Genomic DNA, 18,538 nt, shown 5'->3' with positions numbered 1-18,538 from the left:
TAAATTTCTTAAAATATTAAACATTGTTTACTTCAGCTATAGGTACATGTACACTTCAGTATCGGTTTAAAAATTCTGATGCAAAAGATATGGCTCATACCCAATAAAAATGAGTATTTTAAGTAACATACTGATATCGCGTATCTTACCAATCTATTATGAATATTTCAATTATTAAACAAGCACTTTTCTGATAATTTCCTCAAATTGAAACTTTATTACGTAACATATGAAAGAGCCATAAACTCTTCATTTTATCTGTACTTTATCTGAGTGAATCTTAACTATATAAGCACAATTTTACTGAATCTAGTTTGCTAAACTAATAACGATAAAACTAGCCGAACCACTAGTTTGTGATATTATTCTGAACCTACAGATACAGTAAATACTATCTGTTATATAATGTTGCTTGATATAATGCTACAATAAAATTGATGTAATAAGAAATGCTCCAGTAACACAAAGTTGTAGAGTTTTTGATTTCTTACAGAAAAGAAACTTTTAATAGAAAGTAAATACAAGAAGAAACATATTATTGTTTGATAGTCATTTTATAATAGTTATAAATCTTTGAAAATCTGAAAAACACAGTAGAGTATCTTTGAAGTATAAAGTTAATACGATAACCATTTTCCTATACAAAAACTGGATCAAATAACATTGTATTCCGTTGAATATAAAATAAATGTGATTTTATTACTGAATTTATAATAGGATCTTGTAAAGCTTGTAATAAGATAACTTCATCAAAAATAAATTATTACAAAATATTAAAAAATAATGAACTGACATGAAATTATTGAAAAGTTCATCTGTTCTATTGGAAAAATTAATAAACTTTTGTAAGCATTGTTTATAATTTCCTTCTATTACCTAAGGTTACTATGAGTAACGTGAGCATATAATGTAATCTACGAAATCTTTTAATGCGAAATCTATTAAAATTGGACACGAAAACGTGTTTAACTAGTTATGCAAATTTATGTTTTACCAAAATCATAGTTAATCTTCTATACTGAAGTTCTAACCATTAAACGACCATTATACTATAGTTTAAAGCACCTTATGTATTTTGAAAAAATAGATTTTTAATAATAATAGATTAGTATAAATACAATACAAAATCAAAATAAATTGCTTCAAAATTCAGTAATTTGAAGAGTTTACGAATAAGATGTATTCTAGAAGCTCAGGTATGTTTAAAATAAATGAAAAATATGTAAATTTTAAAAACAAGATCTTCGTTTCTTCGATGAATAACTATTTAATAACTACTTTAGTTTTCATTTAACTTAATTTGCGATTTTCTTCTGCGTTTAGTTCAACTAAAAAGAGAACAGAACCATTGTATAATATTGCTGAATAGAATTATGTAATTGTACATTATATAAAAAAATAATTATTAGTATGTTACAGATATACGATGTCAGGAAACGAATCTTTAAAGGTGGAAAACTGTTTTATTTACACCAGCTCGATGATTCTAATCATTGAAGGAACGATTCATGCCAAGAAAATATATTATTGCGCCATGCTTTGCACGTGTCAACAGTATAATCATAGATGTATATACAGGGTGGTCTGAAAATCACTACTTATCCGCGATTTTTTAGGCATTTGCAAAAGCTGGACAAAAAAATGTTTCGAACAAAAAGTGATCAGCTTTCAATCGACTACAGATCGTGATATTGAAAATTTCAAAAATAAAAATCGATGAAAGGTCACGGTAAGCTCTATTTTTTTTTAAACGGAATAATACATTTTGTTATACACCATTTGATGCAATTTTTTTAATTCTTTACAAAAAGGTATTAAGGTACTTGTGTTGGAAGAACGATTAGTTTAAAGGATACTATAACTCTAATGTCGTAAAACTTATTGTACGAAAGATAAGAAAAGACAATATAGTAGTTGTTTATTTCTACGATTTCCCTTAAAAAAGATTTCTACAAAACAAGAAAGTAGAGGTGTCCTTTTCATCGAAATAAAATCTTTTTTTTTTTAATTTTCAATATCACGATCTGTAGCCGATTGAAAGCTGGTCACTTTTTGTTCGAAATATTTTTTTTTTTTTTGTTCAGCTATTGCAAGTACTCGAAAAACCATGGAGGATGATTTTTAGATACGATCAAGCTGTATATCAATGGCAAAAAAGAATTTAAAATCAGAAGTGATATTTACTACCAAGAGCGAACCTACGCAACAAATTAATTTCGAAGAAATTAATTTACTCAGAGATAAAGGAAATAAAAAAATCTTGAAAAAGCAATATGTTAAAACATGTATATTTGTAAATTATTTGTTTTACTTATTCATTTGCGACACTATAAAGAAACACAATTTTATATATATATACAGTACCTTAATAAACCCATAAATGAAGGTTATAGCAAGTAAGAGAATTAACTAAATATTAAATTATTACAATTAAAAACAATAAATTTAAGTTAAAAATTGATTCAAGAGGATGAAACAGAGGAACAGAATTTTTATTGTATTCCATCAAATAAATGATTTTAAGTTTAACTCTATGTGGAATAAAGATGCTTTCGGCAATCGCCGCTAGAGGGTTCCCATAACATTCTGCAATATATCACTTTTCCAATATCTGACTTTTGCTCTTCAGTACTTTTGGAGTACATTGCTTTCCTGATATTGAACGGGTCTAATATACATTAAACTACAGATATTTAAGTAGTCTTAGCGATAAATCTATCGAAGACCGAAGCTAATTGTCCTTCCTAATATTTTTCCATCAACGTCCGAAAGTAAGGTTATGATATGGCATGTAGTACCTAAGTACCTTCGTTTAATAATTACGGTAAGAATGATATTTTTATATTTCTGTATCCTACGCAACTGATAAAAGGACTTTGAATCGTACCGATTAAATTTTCTTTTTATATTGATTTTCTTAAATGTATGAACTTAGAGATATTAAAGAAAGAAACATACTTGACAACTTTCGAAAATCGAAACGGAACGAATCGAAAGACCAAATGGTTTGCTTGAAACAATAAATTTATTTTACAAACTTACTTAAAAAAAAAAAAAAATGACGTAAATGCAGTAGTAAAAATTTAATAAAAAGTATAGAAGCAGATGGAGAAGTCTAAGCAATTCTAGATTTAGACTCTTTCTTTTTTTTCTTTTTTTAGATTTATATTTTCTTCAACTTACCACCATAGACATTTTGATCGAGTTAAATATTCCGTACAGTTAAAAAAAAGTAAAGCTTACTTAAAAGATATCACTGTGAAAACTCTGATAAAAACTTCGTTTTCGGTCTACACACCGCACTTATGTTTCACTGGATGCAGAACGTCACCGCTATTTTAGGTTGTGTTTCGTCGAAACTCACAGTTTTCACTCGAATACTTCACGAAATCGATTTACTGAGAAATCAACGAGCAATGCTAGTAGCGTTGCCCGAAAGACACTCCGAAAACAACATCGAATACTTATTGAAAACGTTTCAATTCTTGATAGTATCGATCAAATAGTGACATCGACGACGATACTACTCAGGAGAATGACTTTAATGACGACGTCGACCAGAATGAAGACAACGATTACGACAGATTGGTCTGTGCATGTGAGGAGATAACGACCAGTACCGGATAGGCATTGGAGTGCTCCTACCCATACCACGAACTGGTTGAATTTCGCCGCGAGCGAAAATCATGCTGTTTCTGGTCTTAAGTCGACTGTCGATTATTGTTTCCGGACTTTGATACAGGAGAAAGTTTTATATTATGGGACTACTAATATTAACCCATAACTAACACTGGCATTGGTTCACGAGCACATTCTAACGCTGTGATAAGATAATGATTGGCCAAAAGAATCGTTAATTACTCAGCTCTGTTAGCCTAAAGAATCTTTATAAAATCTGTATTTATTATTAGTCGCTTTTTATCTGTGTGGAACATGTAAAGATACAAGAATGCATGTAATGTGTAAAAATATGTATACAAAGTGTTCAAAGTACAGCACTTATTACAATATTTACGCTCAGAAAGCGAAATCAACGTCTACCTAGCTTTTTAAGCATCTCAAAAAAAAAAAAAAAAAAAGAGAAGAAAAACGGAAAAGAAAAAAAAGGAATGAGCCTGTATAGAAATCCGAAGTGCGATTGCGAATTTGTAAACTTGTGCTATACTAGAAGATAAAATCGGATATAAAGTTTGTAATGCGTAATTGATTACGAAATTTGCAACATTTGCATGTTTATACACGAAATTTCTGTGATTATACATAAAATTTATAAAACTATTTGTTTACGGTGGAAGTTTTGCAAATTCATAACTATTTGAAACTGACATCCAACTGTATGATATTTCATATCGCACGAAGAAACAAGCGTTTGTACACTACTGTATACTACTGTGCGAATGGCGTCGGTTACGTCACGCACTAGCGTTATGTCGGTAATTATCATCACAAATCACAAGTGAGCAGTGGCTGGGGAAATAACCACAGAGTGAGAGAAAATTGGCGGTAGACTTTCAGAACAGTATGTGTAGTTATGATTAATAGGATGATTAACCAACATATCAAGTTATTGTGCATGTTTAAGTTTCCAACACGCGGTCAGGTGTCTTAGGTTCAAGGTTTCCCGATGACTTCTAAAGTGATATTGTATCGAAGTCTGTGATCCAAAGATGAAAATTATAATTTTCGGAGAAGGCATACATTTTCTGGTATAATTACACGCGTTTGTCGCTCTTTAAAAAAGATGACTAAGTACGCAGCATATAAGATTATGTAACTTACTGTATTAAGATCTTTTTACTTTCAGAAAATTCTTGTGACAATTATTTAGGAATTAAATTCTTCTAAAAAGTGCAACTACCTTCGTATATAGGATAAAATAACGTTTAATTAAAAAATAGTTAGGATAATGCAGTTTTGCGTAATTTTTGTGGAATTCAATTGTACTTAAATTTCTTTGAGTTTTTCCTGAATTTATAAAAGATATTATTTAAGAAAATACGTTGCACTAACCTTTGCGTAAAGTAACACATGCACATCTATTAATAATAATTAATAACAATTATTATTATTTTTTAGTTTAAACAAATTTGTTGTATAATCAGTGTTGTAATTATGTACGCTTATTATGTATCTAAGATGGGTACTATCTAATTATACAGTATGTCATTTTCGGCTAAAGATAATATTAAACGTACTATGTATCGTGTGTTCTAAGAATAATATTAAGATATCTTAAATTGCATTGATTTAGATGTATGAAATTCTATTATTAGGGGGGGGGGAGTACAATGAAATATTACTATTTAAGTAACACTTGAAATATAGTGTATAAAGCAATGTGACATTGTTCTTAAATATATAAATGTCTGAGACATATGCAATATTTTAATATATCAGAGTAGGTAAAGTAATTTGCTGTACCATCCGTACGTTTCATTGTTTTCGAATATAATACACGCTATAAATTATTACAATAACAGATGCTAATTTAGAAGCAATTTAAATAAATGTTATTGATATCCTTAAAAGAAAAGTATGAATTTTATATTAGCTAAAAATACATATATATTTTTTATTTTTGTATGCGTATTTTTATACATGCTTACATTGCATAGCATAAAAATAAAATATGTATTACATTTTCTCTCAATCAGAAATAGTTCACTCTTTTATTTTATATCACAATATTAACAAAATTTTTTATAAGAAAACGAGGCTAAAATATATGACAGTGGCAAACAAATGAATAAGTTAAGTGTAATATGTATAAGTTAAGTATATTTAATTAACAAAATGTAAAATAATAACACTAAAAATTGTAATCGATAAATAAGTTTTTACAGTAAATCTAAACGAATCATTTTGATTGAACAAAATGATTTAACCGATAAATGGTAATAAAGATACCACTTGTATCAACTGATCGATTACTTCGATCTATCGATAAAGAAAAAATACTGTTGACAAAACAGAATAATAGAGATGCAATGCTTATAAATTATATTGACAAATATAAATTTATATCAATATAATAATTTAAAAAATATATATAAATGTAGCTAGAGTGATTATAATCTTCTATAAGCACTTTTCAGAACTTTTTATTTTCTATAACTTGTTTGAATGTATAATTGGTAAAAGAGAAAAGCATAGAATCTAGATACTACGAGTTTGACGCCAAATATGCGTGGGTACAATTTGCGAAGGTTACAAGAACATTGCACTCGAAAGAACGGACGTTGTAAAGCACAGAATGTAGTTATTTTTGCAAAGGCTGTTGTGACTGGTTTCGATCTTGTTAACCTTGGCTGAAATCTTTTTAAAACACTTTTCCCAAACAATCTGAAGAATTGCAAATAATCACAATTTCTTGTATTTTTAGTTAGCACTCGTGCATTTTTTCCTATCATTAATTTTTAAACTCTGAATCGTAATACGTAACTAAAACTGCTAAATGTTTGTACATTAAAATTAAGATGACACGAATGTACCATGACTATTTTGCAATGTTACTTATTTCGCTTTTCTGATTCATAAGAGTGTACTATTGCTTGCTATATATCTAATATATGTTTTCATGTTAAAATAATAAATATTAATCGGAGATTTAACGATGAAAATAACAAATGAGGCGATACTCTTTAACCTCATATGCTATACATGAGATTTATACCTCGTATTTATACGCGGTAGAGATTTCATCGTAGTAATCCGACATTCGATATATGAAAAACTTACCATAAATGTTGGTACAATAAATCAACAGAACTTTTTCTTAACAAATTCTAAAAGACTTAGTTTTATCACACAGAAGAGTAGGATATTGAAAATGTTTAAATAATGTTCATTACCAAATGAAGTTGGATTAATAGTACATACCTGAAACAGAAACAAAACAATACAAATTTTTTTTACTAAGTAGGTACTCTAAATATAAGAATAAAATTCTATGTGCTAATGTTATATGTACATTGTTAATATGTTATTTATTAGTTTAATTTATTATTTTAGTTTCCCACTACAAAAAATATATATATATATAATGTATATTGTATAAAATAGTTTTACCTATTATAAATTAATTACATATTTTATTCGTTAAAATTTATGAAATAATATTAAAATTTCATAATATTATTCTAATCATTGTCGCAATTATTTATACTTCGTATATGATGAATTATTCACTGATTTTTATTTACTATACATATAGATATTAAATAATATAACAATTACGAGTGTAATCTTCGAGATAAGCATTTCAAACAAATTATTGAGTAAAATTGAAATAATTATTTCAAACAAATTGTTGTGTAAAATATGATTTTATTTTTTTCATATGGAAAGCATTATAACACAACATTTTTCACAAGAGAACATTTAATGTAACGATTAAGCAAAGTCTGAAACCTACATCATCATGTACAAAGACAGAGATCATTCGCGGCTGCTTTTTCTTCCTTCGCGTCATCTTACGTGCCAATTAACCGGAAGTAACTCCAATTTAGTAAATTTACGTAGAAAGACACACATACACAACAGCTAACCTAAATCTTATCTCGGGGACAACACGAGTCGCACTAGAAGATATCCAACTGGGATTCCAACTGGTGAATACGTGCGAGAAAAGGTGTATACCTTTGTTCTTCAACCATATCGGGTCAGCGGGGTTATCATTTGCATATCTTTACTATGCTGATTTATGAAAATTTATGGATTACTATTTCTGTGACGCGAACGAAAAATCTTTACGCCTGATAAAGTATTTTAAAATCTTCTTTACAAGTCAATAAACACTCTTTCTATAGAGGAAATATAGTGAATAAAATCTGTAACCGAACTTTATATAATGATAAATGGGCAAGGTCAATTACGTATAATATATATATTTTAATAAATACTTCTTATATTGCATTTACGATTCCGATGCGTATCACAGCAATCTAGTGGAAACGAAATGACGTTCTACAGATAATCTACATATCATGAATCAGCTTAGTTTTCCTTCTACGAGTAAAATATAAATGATACGAGTATTGCAATTAAATGTATAAAGTACTTTTCAGCAACTATTAGTAATTTTATGGTAAATGTTTATCAATATATTAGGGAAATAAAATCAAGAATTATAAGCGTACAATTCTGTTCTTCGCAAGTGCAAATAAGAATTTCATATATTTCATTCATTATATCTTTCCTTTTGATAACTAAATACATACATAAAACATAGTCTCTTTGAACTTGTTACATTTTTTAAAAGTATGTTTTATTATATATATATACAGGGTGGTTGGTAACTGGTGGTACAAGTGGAAAGGGGGTGATTCTACGCGAAAAAAGAAGTCGAAAATATAGAATAAAAAATTTTTTTTTTAATTTTTCCATCGAGACAACGATCTACAATAAGATCCGTTATAACGTACCGCACGCGTACCGAGCGAAAGTTCAAAGTCGATTTTCTCGAAAACAAAGCCTCAAACGAAAAATTTTTATTCTATATTTTCGACTTCTTTTTTACATATACTGTATATACATCCTGTATATACATATATACTATTCAAGAAGAGATAAAAATCAAAAAGCTTTCTATTAACGTGTATGTCGTAAGTGCTACCCAAATCGGCAGCATGTTTTTAATAAGAATTTAATTCATAAGTATAAGAATTAAATCCCGTGGGATTTGTAACAAATCGGATTTCTGACCAGTGATGCGTGAAATCAAAGGGAATAAACGAAAGAGACATTTATTTGACCACGTGATAATCTTGATGAGATATAGGAAGATGATGATTAGGATCTCAATTAATACATATTTTCAGTTCGTATTATGTATTGAAACTATTACTTTTCGACAGCCATTTTAAAGCCAATCGCATCTCTTTAATGTTAAAAAATACCTTAAGTTTGAGTAGACTATGAAAGAGTCGTTATTTGTATTTTTCCTTTAAACTGAACTAGTTTCAAGACAACATTAAGAGAGATTACATTAAAAAGGGACAATTTTCCACTTGCGAACATATGTATAAGATAATTCTCTCCGAGTTATCAACTATCATATTAAGGCATATCAGACAATCTCTACTTCAAATATAACGCAATATTGCGAAAGCGATTGTCGTAAACAGATATTAAAATGCCAAAAAACGTACGTAGCTGAATTTAAGTTTGTCTTGTCGAAGGCAAAAATAAACATCATTCAGGACGACTGTTAAAAAGAAAGATATAAATATAAATTTGGACAAGGCGTCAGTAAACATTTCTTCTGCTTGAACAACTATACAACTAAACGGTTAATACTTCTAGGAATTAAAATACATAATAAAAATCGAAAATTTTGAGAGAGAAACAGAAATTAGATGCGAGACAGCTACGAAGGAGATTTACGAGAATGCTTAATATCCTAATCCTATCGAACTTCGAGGACAAATATGAGAATGTATGCGCTGTTAAGGAAATATTATTACAGAAAGAAGTGAAGGAAAAGATTCATCGTTGAAACAAGGACACACGCATTGCTGCTTAAACAATTAGGTATTATATAGCTAGCTACGTTTCACTGCCATTAAATAGTAAAGAAGATAAGCTGCTAGACATTCATTGCGAGGTCTATCATACAAAATTGAAGGCAGACTACGCTATGTTTCCGAATATAAATACGTACAAAAATAAGCTAAACGAAAGTATTTGGAAACTTCTTATTATTTAAATACTTAATAACAATTCAATATATCATAATGTATTGAATACTTAAGCATTCATTATGGATAAAAGGTGAAAAATATTTCAAACAAAGATTCCTGATGTTATGCATGATAGAGTCTTAACTGTGTTTAGTTAAATATATTTCCTTAATGTTGCTTAAATTTTAGTCGTTGTATTTTTATGCAAAAGAGGAAGCCGTTATCGTTACTTTTATAAGACATATTACAAACAACGATACGGGTGTGAGTTCTGCATCTAGAAGATAATGAAACGATGTAGCGGAAAATTATGAACTTCTTATACAAATGTCAGAATGTAATTGGCAATTTTTTGAGGAAAGAAAAAAAGAAAATCATTAGCGGAAAAAGCGATTCGGCAGAGCGTCAAAGTTTTCTCCAATAGTTAAACGAGCAGCGTTAAGAGAAATTTTGCAAATAAGAGTTTGATTGTAATGAGTGCAACGATTTCAACTAGAATGTGATTCAAGTTTAACAAGAAAGCGACACAGAGAAAACGAACAAATATCTTAAATACTTGAGCAAATCATCCCTTAGAAGATGTTGTATGAAACACTGTTTGATTTTTGCAAAGACGTAATCAAAATTTTCGTTAAATATAAGACAGAAAATAAATTGGACGCAGTGTCTGTATATATTAAATCGAAGAACGTCATCGACAATAAAACCATCATTAATTATAATATATATCTTGTTGCGTTCTTTGAACTATTTTTGATCTCCACAACTGTGTTCTTATGTTTTTAAAGTTCCATTCGGTCTGCAGGTCAATGAGATAAATAAAAGTCAAACAAACTGACGTAAATGACAATTTTATTTAATCTAACTGAATATATATTTGAATCCACGACACGCCTTAGTCGAGAAAATTTGGCCAATTAATTGTACTTCTTTCTATTATGAAACAATAAACCTATTTAATAGTAGTTTAACAGCAGTTTTATTCTTACGTTCATTTTCACTCGCTGTTTATTTTATCAACTGAACACAAATGGGTTAATTCTGGGAATGAAAACTTGCTACGAATTCGATGACATCAACTCCGCCCCCGATGTTTTCACACTAACAGGGTTTCACCATGATTGTCACGAATATTGAATATTTGTTTTATATATGCATATATATATATGTATATATATATGTATATATGCATGTATATATAGCATTAACACCATAATTAATTATACCCAAAAATGAAGGTTATAATTATAATCTTATTTCCAAGAGAAATGTGCGGGGAAAAATGTAATTTAAATATTTTTGCAATAAGTCCTTATAAAATATTTTGCGAGATATTACTCTAGAGGAAACAAGCTTTTTATAGATCGAATACAATCAATTAAAAGATTTTAATAATTTAACTACACGCCGATATTGCTAACCTGTGTACTTCCTTATGCGTAACACGAGAACAATAAATGAAAGATAAACGTAAAATAATAACAAATGTATGTGACCTAAACGATAAGGCAACACTGTCTATTTATAAACAGGAAACACCTGTAGTTTCTAAATGATTTGAATTTATTGAAATCTAGATTTTAATGGTCAGACCATTAAATTAGAAATTAATCTTGTAAGCAAGAACTATAACGTTTGATTACTACTACTAGTATACAAAGATTTTTTACAGTTTTAAGTAAATTAAAAGATTATTTACATATATTTATACCTTTTATGTAGGCTGTTGTATTAAAAGGAATATACATAATTAATTTTACCATTCAGAATCTATTCAACCTTAAAATTTATTGAAAAATCTCATTTTTTATTAAAAAACAGAAACTGCAAAGCACTTAAACCTTTAACTATTAGCTAACATAAGTAGCTACATCGTGAATAATAGAATACATTTTCACTGATGTAAGCGGCAATAAATGTCAACGTGGCGAAGTTACCATGTATATATACCATTCTCGTTTTTAATATAAATATGTGGCAGTTGACAATGAACAGATACTTGAATTTTAACAAACAATATGTAATGACCAGTCGATCGTGCTAAGGTTATACAGATAAGTGATGTAAAGTTAAAATGCGCTTGCGAAACTCATATTTATTAGAGATATTTTACAAATATAGTTGCAACTTATCTGATTTCTCTTTTGCTCCACATATAGTAAAGTAAAGGCGCGCATGTACAACTTGGGATACAGCGCAATAGAGAAAACGCAAGTGGATGCGGCAGAATGCCAATTATAAATACATGACAGAAGAAGAAAGAAATTATGAGTAATGGCAGCATAGAAGATAAAGAGTGCTTTATAAAATCCTTTGTTCAACGAACATTGGACTAATAACAATTGATCCCTTTTATTATCAAATAATATTCATATTTTACTTGAATTTATTAATAATATTCTTATATATATTTATATAATAATTTATTTTATTATAATTTCTTAAATTAAGTAGTTGTTTATTTTAAATCAAATGTTGATTATTGTTATACAATTACAGTATAGTATCTTTTGTATGTTGTATATTACTTTTGTTTTCCGCTTTTATGAGTAATAATAATTGCGTAGAAGAAGAAATACAATATGCTCATTCTCTTTATAATATATCATCTCTTTATGATATCACCAATTGCCAGAGAAATTTAGGTAATTGGCACAATGCAATGTTTGTATAAACGAATATTGTTTCTTACTGCGTAAAAAGGCAATACATGTGTGTCCTTTGATAATAGATGATAATTAAATCCGTTAAATAATTCGCTTTGATTCTATCAGATTGTACCAGACGGCTGGTCAATTTATCGGTACAATATGTGCAACGCTATTCTTCAATAAAATAAATATATGTTTTATTAATGTGAATATTATATTTTTAGAAAATATTATGATATTATTTAATATTAGTATATAAATAGAAATATGCCCATAGCAAACAAGTAAAAGATAAGTTATATTCCAAGAATTAAGTTTTAATAGAATTTTTATTTTGTTATCAATAAATTCTTAATTTTTTCTTTTATTGATAATAAACACTCAATAAATCATAGAATATATTCATACGCTGTTATTTCAAGCAAGAATATCTACTAGATTCCGAAAAAGAAAAAAGCACGTTTCGAAAAACTTTTTCGTCAATTTTCAACGAATCGAGGTCGCATCTGGCATTTTCGCCTCTTTTTTTCACGAAACCGACCAGAAACGCGTTTATATTCGTGTATTTCCACACAATTATTTTTGCAATCGAGGCCGTTGTACGAGAATTCGCAGGAAATTTTGATGATGCAGTGCCACGCGATAAAAAGAGGTCTGCGATCACCGACAAGTCGCATGCGCTTATAACCACAATATTTATAATTCATGATTAAAAACCAAATTTACTGATCAAAGAAAGATAAATTACCGCGATCAAAATATTTAATTACTGTACTAATGAAAGTTTCCAGGAGAACAAAAAGAGTCTTTGTAAAAGAGAAGCGTAGGGCATCGGTATCTAAATCTGTGACATTCTACAAATCTTCAAGTACATTGAGTTAGTGGCCAACTGATAAAATAAATGAGAAGAGTTTCTTATATATGTATATTGGACAATATTATTTTGATTTTTACACTGATCAACGTACTCTTTGTATCTGTTATTTATAATTTTAAACGAATTTTAAAAACTAATATCTAAAATTAAAATCTCCACAATTGAGTACTTCCTTTTTCTTACAATAAGATTCCTCTTCGCGTGGAATATATAATTGAAAATTATACATAGTATATGTAAAAGTAACAAAATACGTCTTGGAATTTAATAGCCCTCTTTGTGTATAAAATTTTTACGTGTGTAGAAAATATTTACCGTTTTCCATGTTATGTAACAGTTACAATTGGAATGGAATGAAATAAATTGATAGTTAATTAAATCGTATGATCCAATGACAAAGGTTGTCTGTAGAAGGAAGTATACACAAACAGTATGCAGAACATGAGCGATTTACAATACATATATATGTATATTTATCTAATCAGAGAATACCTAATCGATTTACGGACATATACATAATGTATAGTTCAGAACATTTACATTTAGACAAAATAATAATTAGCTACCTTGCAAGCTGAGTTTTCTTAATTTTCCAATTCATAATTTTAAAATGTTTATCGCGGTATTATTTTTAAATTCATATAAAATTTATTAATTTTAAAAGCATTATTTTTATTGAGATATATGTATTTAATTTTCTTCAAATGCGATTTTCGAAGTATACTTCATAAAAAAAATATTCCTTGAAGATATTCTAAAAGCATGCGATACACGTCTAAATACTGGATTAAAAAATAGAAACGCAATTAATTAACCTAGTTAACTGATATGGGTGACCTGGATATTCAAGGGTATCGCTAAGAAAATGGTATCAGTAAATACTACTTATGTGAAACTGATAGAAAAATTGCTAAAATATAGCTAAAATAACATAAAATAACCTGGTTAACTTGTTTATTTTATTTAATTAGTTTTATTAATTAATATTATATGTTTCCTTTTATAAATATCAATAAACTAAATATGGTATATAGTGAAACGACTTTAAATGCCTCAACTTCCTAATATTGCATTTAAATATAAATAAAACGTTTCGTCTTTGTTTTACTGACTTCAAATTTAAATTATTACTTTTGAACATGCTTTATATATAATTAGACGGAACAAAGTTATTTAAATTACTTGAAATATTTTGTATCTACATATCGGATAATATATGGAAATACTCTCGTAATTTGAATAGTACTTCAATGCAAAATGAGAACCTCAATAGTACTCGGTCGGTGATACTAACACATAGGCAATATTCTTTATGTACACAAAATTTCAAATACAAGATAACAACAGTGATTGATTTATTCTAAACAAGTTTAAAAATAAAAAATTTAACTTTTATATTTTCTTGTAAATATAACATTTTCAATAGTATCAATATAGAAAGAAAATAAATATAGAATATAAAGAAAACGTTATAAGGTTAAAAATAAATGAATATTATCGGAAATATGAATATACTGAAGCCTTCGGTCGACATAACTAAAAATATTGCAAAATTTTTGACCGCTGTAGGTCATTGCAAGGACTCAAGGACACGTGATAATGTATTTTTGACAATACGATCGCTGACACGGCATACTGTTATTAAGTTGCATCTTTTAACTAAATTTTGTTTTTTATTGCGATAATATAAAATATTATCAAGGAGAGATAATTTATAAACAAATGATGAATAATTAATTAAATATTTTCATTACATAAAATAATGTTTAAGTATTTTAAAAATGTTTTATTATTTTTAGTTTACTTTTATTTTAAATGCATGGTAATATTAACAAGTTATTATTAAGTTATTATTAACTTGTTAATATTATCGCGCATTTAAAATAAATGTAAAATAAAAATAATAAAATTAAAATAAACAACTTATGTACACATACTGAACTATAAAATATTTTCTCAGTTACATAAAAAAATGTTTAATTAAAAGAATTGTTAGAAGATTATACACTTTATAATTATAAGATAGGGAGAGAAAACTCTGGTATATATATTTTGTACTATAAATTTATAATTTAAAAGTAATGAATACTGTCATATAAAAACAAATAAATCTTGGAATAAATGCTTCGCTTCAGCATTATAATTACTTTGTTGCATTAAAAAAATAAGTATAATTTATGTATATCAAACATATGTAAAATTATCCAATAATTTTAGTACTCGCATTAGTATCTTCTACATCTGAATTAGTTATAATAGTAATGATAAAAGTAAAGTAACGGTCAAATTAAAGTTAAACCCAAAATTTACATTAACAAGTATAAGAAAAAAAATACCTCTTGAGTAAGTTCTGCCGTATTAGCCGGTTCGTCAGGACTTTGCGAAGAATTTGATGGGTCAGGTGATGTTATATTCCTAGTTAGGTCTGTAGAAAATGATATACTAGGTCCTGCTATATCAACATCTCTTCCAGATTCCTCAGTATTTAACAGATATGCATGGATGTCATTTAAACCAGAATTTATTCTATTGTATCTTCCTAATGAATTTAAGTCTTCAAATAAATCTCTCTCATAATTTAAAAGCATAGAATCTAGGTTTTTTGGGTGAACAAAGATAGGGCGATGAACTATTGTATGAACATCAGTGTGCCACCTAGACCCATTGTTTAGATCTAACGAACCTACACCTATGGTTTGAATATCCAAACCAAGGTAGGATTCTGGATCTAGTCTTAACAAGGAAAGTAGTAATGCTAATTGGAATAGTTCCTCGTGGTATAATTTCTTTATACACAACATTTTGTGTTTTTGATATTTAAATTACTTCCAATTGACAATTTTATTTATAATCCGAATTAGTTCAGCTTATTGTCACAATGGCTTGGCACGTTTTGAGGCAAGTTATCACAAAGAAACCGTTGTTGAACCGTTGTTTTGTTGATGTCTTAGATCAGTCTGAATATTTAATAATGTTTCCATGACTGTTCACAGATATAATACGCTGACTATGAATAAAATTTTATCCACTACTTTGTAATAGGGAATCCAATATCGTGTCCTTAATTATTATCAATGTTATCAAACACCACTCTTTAAACTTTTGTTTTTTTTTTCAGTGTAACCAATACAGAATTTAAATTAGATTAGGAAAGATGATTTTCAAAGTTCTTGCTGAAGGAACTTATTCGACAGACTGTCAGAATGAAAATAAAGATTCGGAGCTCTCTTTAAACAAGTATAGGTCAGTTACACGAACACAAAAATAACCTCAAAACACACACTAACCACGTCAAACTTCGGTACACGTCGCGCACGTCCTACGCATGCCTCGAATTTCGTTTGACAATTCAAGGCGATACTTCTTTGAATTAATACTAACACTTCATTTTCACTGACACACCGTTGCAGTTCCAGTAAAAAATAAGAACTTCGATTTAATTGTAGAAACTGACAGATACACGAACTACCGGGCCTAAAGCTGCCTTAAATTCGTTTCCATTAAATATTCGAGGCCCGCGACAAGCGCCAAGTACCTCCTTACTTAAATCATTTTGGTTTAATGATGTTATAATTCTAACAGTGATAACGTTATACTAATGCAATACAGTGCATTTCACAGAGAAACGAACTAGCACACCTTCCTGGGAGAGATCGTTCGCGATATGTGACTCAGCATTCACTTCGGCAACGTCGTTTCTCAGGGCCGCACCAAGTCTATGCTTCTCCCTATATGTTTCCATAAACGACCAATCCGTTTGTCATTAAACTGTCCTCATTGGATTTAAATTTCTGACGTACACCATTTCTTATTCCAATTTACGGAATATTAATTTCTTTGTTTCAAATGCTAATGGCTATTGGAATACCGTGATACTGTATGATGATGCAATGAAGCTTACAAATTAATATACAAATACACGTGGTATTAACTCATTCGAGGTTATTTACGGCGTAATTTATAAAGTAGATAAACATAAATGTTTCACAAGTTCATTTATACGCGTACATATTTGTATAGTTTAATTAAATACCGAAATTAAGCAGAAGATGAATGTAACGGTTAGCAGAGATATTTTGATTTTCGAAACGAATTATCGATGCTTTATTAAAGTGCAACATATTATACTTACTTATATAACGATGTTATTATTTCATTGCATTTTCACCAGTTTTTTTATTGCATGGAAGTTTGCACTCATTACGTAACAGTTTCGTTAACATCCATTTGCATATGCACAGATATAATACATTTTTTACTATTGCTTTATTGATATATGATTATTCTGATTTCAGAGTATACACAATAAAACTTTTCGAGATTATATTTACACATATGTATAATTACGAATGCTGTCGTTCTTTTCTGTAGTAATAATTATATTTATAATTATTCTTTTGTCATTTGAATTTATTCCGTTACTTATTATAAAATCACATTGTTTAAATGGATAATGATATTGACTAATCCTACTTGAATAGCAATAATAATATAAATGTACATATTTTCTACCATTAATATGTTAATAAAAACTATATAATTTGCAAGTTAGATTTATAGTTGAAGTATGGCAAAATGACAACTAAGGTATCTTTTTTCTTAGTTTTCATATAAAACTAAAGTATTTGTCGATAATTCGATAAATCATGTCCGTCTAAATTCCTATATAAATAATTTTGTATTGTGATAAATGCAAATACAATTTGTAAATGTAAAAGAAAGTTCTTTTAGAAACTTATAATTTGTTAATGCATTAGTATTTATTATTTTTAGGTGCGAGAGGAACAGAGAGAGGGTGAAAGAGGGAGGGAGTGAGAGAGAGAGAATGTGTGTTTACGCGTATGTTTGTGAAAGAAAGAGAGGGAATGGAATTGTATAAAATCAAATTAAAGGAACTTCGCTTACGGTCATGTTGGTACACACTGTGCGTAGTTGCCATATTTAAACTGTTAATACAAGTTCATGAATGATCAAGCAAGTACGTGGACATGTATGGAAGCATTCACATGTGTGAATAAGTATATGTATATATGCAAAAATGTATGTATATACAGTCACAGATTACACATATATGTACATCACAAATTTTCATACATTTAGTATTTACCTTGCTGATAAATTCTGCTAACTTCAGAACTATTGCATTGTTGCCGGGTGACAATGGTGTCATACGCGGTAAATCATCTGTTTGAAGCATGTCTCTATTTACTTTTTAATTTTAAAACGTATATTGTTTTAAAAGAAGTCACTTGAACACTGGGAAACACAGGGTGGAGACTCTTTACTGGTAATTACCCGCATGGAAGTAAAATACATTACGTCACTTAATT

General features: G+C 28.6%; 1 protein-coding gene across 6 annotated transcripts in view; it reads right to left on the bottom strand.

Moving 5' to 3' along the window:
• The window catches only part of cnc (NFE2 like bZIP transcription factor cap-n-collar), a 111,738-nt gene extending 93,285 nt beyond the window's left edge, over positions 1-18,453 (bottom strand). The window contains exon 1 of one of the 6 annotated variants that reach the window (XM_033338672.2): positions 18,316-18,453. In XM_033338672.2, coding sequence (XP_033194563.1) covers positions 18,316-18,405 — 90 coding nt within the window. In that variant the 5' untranslated portion in view covers positions 18,406-18,453. Of the gene's footprint in view, positions 1-3,183; positions 3,545-7,414; positions 7,555-15,544; positions 16,889-18,315 lie in introns of those variants that run through there. The other 5 variants (XM_076620096.1, XM_033338671.2, XM_033338673.2 and 2 more) reach the window with 5 other exon arrangements.
• Positions 18,454-18,538: the final 85 nt, after the last annotated feature.

This window comes from Bombus vancouverensis, chromosome 7 (assembly GCF_051014615.1).
Source record: "Bombus vancouverensis nearcticus chromosome 7, iyBomVanc1_principal, whole genome shotgun sequence".
NCBI lineage: Eukaryota > Metazoa > Arthropoda > Insecta > Hymenoptera > Apidae > Bombus > Bombus vancouverensis.
Note: the sequence above shows the minus strand (reverse complement) of the source record. Positions and strands in the feature narration are given on the sequence as shown.